The sequence below is a fragment of the Clupea harengus genome, chromosome 13 (assembly GCF_900700415.2).
Source record: "Clupea harengus chromosome 13, Ch_v2.0.2, whole genome shotgun sequence".
Classification (NCBI taxonomy): Eukaryota; Metazoa; Chordata; class Actinopteri; order Clupeiformes; family Clupeidae; genus Clupea; species Clupea harengus.
Window position 1 is genome coordinate 14009186 of NC_045164.1, and position 7889 is coordinate 14017074.

The 7889-nt window shown below is 43.1% G+C and overlaps 1 protein-coding gene across 2 annotated transcripts; it reads right to left on the bottom strand.

Annotated features, from left to right (window-relative positions):
- Positions 1 to 595: 595 nt before the first annotated feature.
- Positions 596 to 7673, bottom strand: mocos (molybdenum cofactor sulfurase). Of its 2 annotated transcripts, none has more exons than XM_042709551.1 (15): positions 6900 to 7673; positions 6313 to 6402; positions 5992 to 6058; positions 4943 to 5590; positions 4636 to 4712; positions 4112 to 4311; positions 3523 to 3639; positions 3004 to 3408; positions 2558 to 2720; positions 2227 to 2314; positions 1996 to 2120; positions 1695 to 1791; positions 1432 to 1573; positions 1219 to 1323; positions 596 to 835 (listed from the first exon to the last, which is right to left on the bottom strand). In XM_042709551.1, exons 1-15 carry the CDS (start codon positions 7009 to 7011, stop codon positions 722 to 724), a joined length of 2550 nt encoding a protein of 849 aa, XP_042565485.1. In that variant the 5' UTR covers positions 7012 to 7673; the 3' UTR covers positions 596 to 721. The 2 variants fall into 2 exon arrangements, with proteins under 2 accessions (XP_042565485.1, XP_012694347.1); XM_012838893.3 differs by having other exon boundaries at positions 1695 to 1794; positions 6900 to 7252.
- Between the last annotated feature and the right edge of the window lie 216 nt (positions 7674 to 7889).

Sequence of the window (7889 nt, forward strand, 5' to 3'; positions counted from 1 at the left end):
GTTGATCAGTGTCTATGACAAATGACAGCCAAAATCAGGATACCTTGTGCGATCTATCAAGGGACTATGATCGGTCTTGTGACACCCTAGGCTTAAAAGCCAGAATTTCACCCATGGATCCTATATGTCTTTAAGTAAAGATGTATCACCTATGGATCCTATATGTCTTTAAGTAAAGATGTCTCACCTATGGATCCTATATGTCTTTAAGTACAGATGTCTCACCTATGGATCCTATATGTCTTTAAGTACAGATGTCTCACCTATGGATCCTATATGTCTTTAAGTACAGATGTCTCACCTATGGATCCTATATGTCTTTAAGTACAGATGTCTCACCTATGGATCCTATATGTCTTTAAGTACAGATGTCTCAGCTTCCTCATAACCCCATCATAAACCCTGCATTTACAGTATACATATACACTTATACACAATCCTTCAGACTCAAGCTCAAAGAGCACGTGGACAGAAAGACATGTAAAAGTTCAGCTATGGACTTCAGTAATGGTTATCTAATATCTCATACAGTGTCTAACTTCAGTCAGGGGTTTTCAGCAGTATATGACCAATAAATTCAGATACACAAGCAAAGCAGAATTTAAGTTATTATTCTCACATAAAATACAATCATACACATACAGGTACATACAAGATTTGATTTAAAAGTTAAAAAAAAAAATGTTTTGTATCTATTAAAATATGGAAATAAAACAGTGTGTCAATAGTCATCTGATTTGGATAGCTCTGGAGCTATAGGGGATCCAACTGAGAGTGTGGTGATTGCACTGGAGTTTGCCATTGGCTGCTGGAGTAAATAAATACCAAAGGTGACCTGGGAACAAATGTATCAGTAAGAATATTAATATGGGCCCAAAGAAAACTCTGCTGTGCTGAAAACAGTGCTAAACAGAGTGTAATATTTGTTATGTCTACAGGTAATTGAGCCATTAGTTCTCAAGGCATGTTGCTTTCAGGCAATAGGACTAGAAAAGCATTCCATAAAGATATTGTTATTACATCAATTTCCCTCAAACTGAAGGGATAATGGAACAAAACATATCAAGGCAAATGGAAGAAACAGACACTCAGATGAGTAGTGGAACTCGCAGTAGTGTTAGCTCTAAGGGGTGAAAAAACAATCTGTTACAGCTGAAATTTAGAAATAAAGTAAATATTTGACACGCCATTACTGACTTAACACGTCAGTGCACCTACCTTCCCTTGGCGACAGTCGGAGAGGGACTTAAGAGGTTCCTGGGTTCTGGCGCCCGATTCCTGATCGATGCCAATCATCTGGCACCGACCACATCTGCCTGCCACCTAGGAGAACGCCTCTCGTTAGAGTAAGGAAACACACTTTCTTCATATTATGTCACTTCCTGCAGCACCAACAGAAGTAGGTTGTGATTTAGAGTTAAACATGTTTACCCGAAATCCAGTGTTTCCAATCGTTAAACCGGACCAGTCGTCCTCCTCCAACGGATTGGTTCCCGTCACAACCAAATTGGCACGGAATCGGGCAATGAGCTGCTGCATGCTGATTGCCTGGGGGATGCTGGGATCATCCAGTCTGTTCACCGATGATTGACCAACAACCAGGGGGCGAGACAGAGATAATCACTTGGAATCATAATGCTCCACATGCACAATTGTGTGTGTGTGCATGAATGACACGTTGGAATAACTACTACCTGCCGCTGATTCGCTCCTGCAGCATTTCCACACTGGCTCTGCTGATGAGCAGGTACTGGGCCTCATTCACCAGGGAGACCGCAGTAGGACCGTCCCCTGCTACAGGAGAATGGGCATGAGTCACTGTACCACACTACTAGAGGAGGATGGAAATAGGTCATTGTACCTAATTATCATATGATGAGAGGATCCTGAGATTATTTTCCAAATGTAACATACTGTATATCTAGTTTCAACTAAGGCCAAACTCTCTCAATACAAGTGTCTGATAATGCTAAAGAAAAAGTGAAATACATCTACCGTTTTCTGGAGCCTTTTTCATATTGCGGATAAAGTCAGGCTTTTGCTTCATCAGACGACAAGGCTTTCCAAGGAACTCGGAGAACCAGGATGCAACTTCATCTCCACAATCTACTGTCTGCACCCTGGAAAGGAAGTGTGAAAAGTCTGCCAGGTTTGCCTTTTACTGTACAAACTGATTCAGTCTCACTGAGAAAAAACGAAACATGAATGCATGTTGAGTCATCATACCGGTCACCACACACTTTACTCTGACACGTCCTCTGACTAAGGTTCTGCTCCTTCAAGTCCCCAAGTGGGACAGTGATGACGTTCATCCCTATGAGAGAAATTTCATCTCATTTACAGCGACTGTGTAAACAAATCTTTTATTATTAATGATAATAATAATAATAATAATAATAAACTTTATTTGTAAAGCACCTTCATGCAAACACAATGCAGCTCAAAGTGCCTAAACAAATCTATTAAGATAGAATTGACTTGTATTGTGCCTCAACAGTGAAAATGAATGGCTATTTCACTCCTCCCAGATCACACAGTGTGGGGCTTGATGCTGCACCTGGGGCTGTGATGTGAAGTGCATTAGAGGCCAGAGAGATGCGTGGCTGGACCTGACCCAGCGTGGGCTCCCTCTTCTGGCTCAGGCACACGCCGTTCTCGTTCACCACCATCCACGTCCGGTCATGGAGCAGCCCCAGAGGCCCCACGCTCCACTCCCTCACCTAGACTCCACAACAACAGCAACACCACGGACAAGTCAGACCTCTTCTGTATTCATGTCTTATCCCCTGTATCGCATTTTGTTTACGTGGCATTGCATGGCATAACACAAGAAAAGTAGGCCTAGTGTCTGATTATCAAAACTACAATAAGCAAGATAATAAATAAACAACCGAATTGGGAGCACACAATTTCTATCCAAACTGTATTCCATTACACATTGTTCAAGTGAAACAAGACATTTTAAAAACTGCAATTTAACATGGGTGGCACAAAACAGTATACCTCAAATGCTGCGCAGGACTTGATGGGGTAGATAAATATATTGGTCAATATCTGGGTGTTATTTCTCTCTTCCGGTCTCTTGGGTGTGTGGATCCTAATCTCTCTTCCATTTGTGCTTGAGATTAAAGAGGGAGCCGTGTCCCTGTGGTCTGTCTTGTGCTCAAGCTGTCCATTAGACGCTGAGGGACTGAAGTGCCCTACAGAGTCCACAAAAGGGACGGCTAATTTTAGCCGAGCCAGCCTTTCCTCGTCCATTCTGAATGGCTTATCTGTAAAGCAGTTCACTATGAAACTCAGGAATTTCTGGCAGTCTTCAAATGTGGACATGTATCCAAATGAGACACGCACTGATCCAGTCGGTCGGCCGTCCACAAGGTCAATACTGTCTCCACAGACGTGGCCAGCCTTGGCACATTCAAAAGAAATACATAAAAAAGTGGTGTCATTTCTTGAGCCAATCTCATCATTATTGCTAACCTTGAACAGTGCAAATGACAGCAAACTTTCACACTGACATACCTCCAAGTTATCCTTCACCTCCTGATTACTGATGCCCAGAAAGACCTGACAGGCCCCTGTGTTACAGAAACAGCCAGTGCGTATGTGAATATTAAAGAGACTGGCCAATTTGTCCACCTAGGCACAGAAAAGAAAGACAGCTCCATCATGACAACAGCTCTGGGTTTCAGGGGGATTTGCTCTGCTGATTGTTAATGAGGCATTATGGAGTTTGTGTCTAAAACTAGCCAGCTAACTTGTTTACAGCTAACAGACCTATTTCGCCAACACCAGCTAGCTTGTTAACTATCTATTTTGGCGATAACCATGGCAACAATGTGCTGTAAAGGCTGCTCTTCCATTTTCACAGGATTTCCAACCTGGAGCCAATAAAAAGCTACACAGTGAATCTTCTGGGTGGCTAGAGGGATTTAACATGTATGTGTATCTCTCCCTTCACACGACTATATACAATCAAAATGAATCTGAAGATATTACAAAAAAAAAGTTGCCTACAAAGACCATACCCTTAAAAGGGTAATAAACCTACAGAATATTGCTTTAAAGACCCTCGTGCAATCTCTCTGATATCATGCTGTAGAGAGCCCACCTGGGAGTAGCCCACCACTCCGCCGTGGCCATCCAGCACGTTGAAGTTTAGGACGGCTCCCTGTGAAGACGGGTCCTGGAACTCATTGTCACAGTACACGTGGGCCACCGGCTGTCCGTTGCTATGCAGCAGGCTGGAGAGCATTACGTAGCTGTAGCGCGCCAGACCGAATGTATGCTGCTGGATCCTGACCATACCTCCTGCAGACCAAATAAAGCTGTCATTCCCAGGGAAGCTCGCAATCTGACAGCACAAGCGCACACACACACACACGCTGAACTCACACTTGCATTATCACACAGCACTCCAAGGCTTTTAGAAGCTCCAATGTTTTTAATGAGCTAGGCTGGAGGAGAGCGTGTGCTGTTATGACACATTCACTACCACCTCCACAGGTGGCAGAGCGCCGCATTACTCATCAAATAATGGGGGGAATATTAATAGCATTTGGTGTGGTGTGAAGAGGTAAAAGTAAGCCCTTGCACAGAGGGTTCTGGGAGAGATCGGTTTAGTCTATTTGATACCTGTTAGCCTCTGAAGAGCCTCAAACCCATGATGGACAGAAATGACATCCAGAAAAGAGATGGTGCCATCTTCAAACCTAATAATCATGACACAGCACTTCAGCAAAAAAAAAAAGTATGACATTTGCATCAGGCATCATTAAGGTCACCTACACATACGGAACATATGAGAGATACAACAAACAGAGATGACATCAAAATGAGTTGGATATTTTCAGCACTGACTGTGTGGGAAGAATCTTAAAGTGCCAACTGAGTGCGAAGAAGGCGGAAGAACATTTTAATTAGACAGCTGTTTGGCCTATACCTGCTGGACACACTTGACTTGGGCACAAAATAATCCTCTCCGGCAAGGTAAGCTGCTGCTGTGCCCCCACCGAAGTAGCCCTTCCGCAAGATCGCCGCTGCCTCGTTCCGCACCAGCAGCGCGCCTAATCCTGTGGGGAAGCCGAACATCTTGTAAAAGGAGATGGGGATAAAATCGGCAGTGTTTTCCTGCAGATCCAGGCCTGAGCTGCCCACCAGGGCGGCGGCGTCCAGGAGGACCAGCCATCGACCTGGCCTCTCGCACGCTGGGTAAAGGCGCCCTGTCTGGATGCCCCTCGCATAGCTCAGAGGGTACTTTCTGCCTGAGAAGTTGCTCTGGGCCGGGTAACAGAAGAGGTGGGCGGTCTGGGAGTCAATTGCACTCGTTGCCCGTGGCGAGTGTCTGGCTCGGGCCTCCACCTCGTGGGGCGAGACGGGAAGGGAGGTCACGCCAAGCTGGCCGCTCACCCCTCGGATGCCCACCACTGAAGTGTGGTTGTCGGTCAAGTAGCAGAAGTGACTCCCTGGCTCTCCAGTGCAGGCGGAGCTCCAGGGAAAGCTTTCAGCCACTAGCTTGAGTGCTGCAGTGCAGCCGGAGGTGAAGATGACGGTGTGCTCCTCCGGACTAGTGTTAAAGTGCTCCAGTACCCTGCAGACAGAATGAACAACAAGTGAAGATGACTGTGTGCTTCTCCGGACTAGTGTTAAAGTGCTCCAGTATCCTGCAAGCTGAATAAACAACACCTTTAGACACAGCAAGGGGCTTATTTACAAGGATTTGCTATCAGCATTGTCTTAATTATTGTATAATTCCTGTTGTGTGCTTTTCAGCAGACCAATGAAAATGCATGCGTTCAGTACATTAGGACACAACTACAACAAACAAAGAAAGGATCCTAAATGTTTCAGACTGTGCAGATGGCTGTTTTTCAAATGTATGAAAATAGAGTATGACAAATGGGATGGAAATTGAATTAGTTCCTCTTTGATTGTGCTCTGATTTACTTTAGAGAAGGCAGGCTGGGGCAGGGGATTAGTGAAGCCTTTTACCTGTATCTGACATGTTCCACAGTATCATGTGTCAGTCGACTGCTCAGATTGTGGCTATGGGGATTGCCTAAAATAGAACAATAAGCCGCCGCATGTGTTTCTACAGTTCATGAAGTTGTAGATCAATTTTCAGAAACAACGAATCTTGAAATTATACAGTTAATATTGCAACATCAATAATTATACAACACCAAACAAAAAAACTATGTAGGGAGATACATATCACAGAAGCACACTGTGGTTGATATTTTTAAATAATTATTAAATTATTAATTCAGTTCTTACAGGCGAGTTATTAGTTTATAAGGATAACCTATTTACCATAGATATTTCTGGTAAGATCTTGGTAGAAGGCTTTTATCTGTGATTCAGGGAAAAGCGTTGTTCCACCATGATCGAGGTAAGTGATACCTGTTTGAGAGAAATGGCATAGAACTAAACTCAGCTGACACTATGTGTCATGTTGAATACATGTAGTCCCGGCACGACAAAACCATAACTTATATCAAATACCGTAAGAAGGCAGGCTATTTATTGAATATCTGAAGTGGCAGTGCTTCCCTAAATATTCCGCATCAGTGACAAATCTTCTTTATTGTAATGTAATTAAAAGACAAAAGAGGGCGCCCACACATGGCTCCAAGGGGTGCAACTGAGCGAATGAAAGCTGCACGTCATAACAGAATTTAAGTTTACTGAAGTTTTTGGATCCACAGTGCGTGAGAAGACATTTTCATTGTTGTTTCAACGCACAAATTGTCAATGTAAAAAATGGGTCAGAACAAGGAGAACAATCCTGAAAAAGTCAGGTATTAAAATCGCTAGATGAGATTATCCACTTATTTTTGAGTTTTGACAATATGATTGGAGTACAACTCATGCAGTAAAACTAATGATCAACCACGGACCTTTCATTCTGCCGAACTCCTTTTCAATCATCTCTGGCAGGTCATATCCATATCCATAGGGACCCCAAATTTCGTGGAAACTCTGAAATGTGAAAATGTCCTGAAGCTCCATACTACTTCCAAATCTTTAAGAGTGATTACATTGGCCTTCATATAACTTTAGCCTTACTACTGTCACGTGTGTAGCCTAGTCACAAAGTTAGAAAGTCCAAAGTCCGTGACACAAAGACGTGACAGTGCTGAGACCCATGACAAAAATGTGTTTAAAATCAATCTGCACAGTTACTATGTGACTCGCGTTAGATCCTACTCGTAAACAGTGTTATCGCTAAATATGTCGCAATGTTTGCCCAATAAGTAAAGTTATCGTTTTATGCACTCAGCTAGATTCGATATTACAAAAGGTATATCTTTTGTGGTGGACACGCAGTGTGAGTGAATATTTAGTTGTTTTGGGAATAAATATGTGCAGGCAGTCAGTGGTTGTTTTTATTGTACTCCTAATAGCCAACCCGTCAACTTCATTCAACTTTAAACGGAAGTATATTGGCAGATCTTTACTACTGGTTTAGCAGATGGCCAAAGATTGACCCGGCTGATGATGGGTCACAACTCACGGTAATGTCAACAGAGGGTTCCATTTAGACTGCAACAAACACATTTCCAAAAAGTATAAAGAAAAAAATATAAAATTTGTGCTATGCCTTCTTTGGCTTGAAACGTCTGTCATCTGGTGGGAAAAGCAATGGGATGTATATAGGCCTGCGATAAAAAAAAATCAACAATGCACTAACAAGGTTTTGTACTTAATCCCGCAAGACGCTTGTTATATTATTGAAGCTGGGCAGTGAAGCACGTCTCTGCTGTGGTAAAAGCTATAGTTCCTCTACAGAACAGAGAGCAGAGAAAAGAAGCTACTAAATTTGTGTCCCAGATACTTTGCTGTTAAGTGCCCACGCAAACACTCAGATACAGACTCACACACCAACA

Coding starts and splice junctions, on each gene's coding strand:
- mocos (XM_012838893.3), bottom strand. CDS start 7,011: ATGGAGCTTCAGGACATTTTCACATTTCAGAGTTTCCACGAAATTTGG. Junction 6,403..6,899: donor GGAGTTCGGCAGAATGAAAG/GTCCGTGGTTGA, acceptor TCTCTCAAACAG/GTATCACTTACCTCGATCAT. Junction 2,121..2,226: donor AGTAAAGTGTGTGGTGACCG/GTATGATGACTC, acceptor CTTCCTTTCCAG/GGTGCAGACAGTAGATTGTG.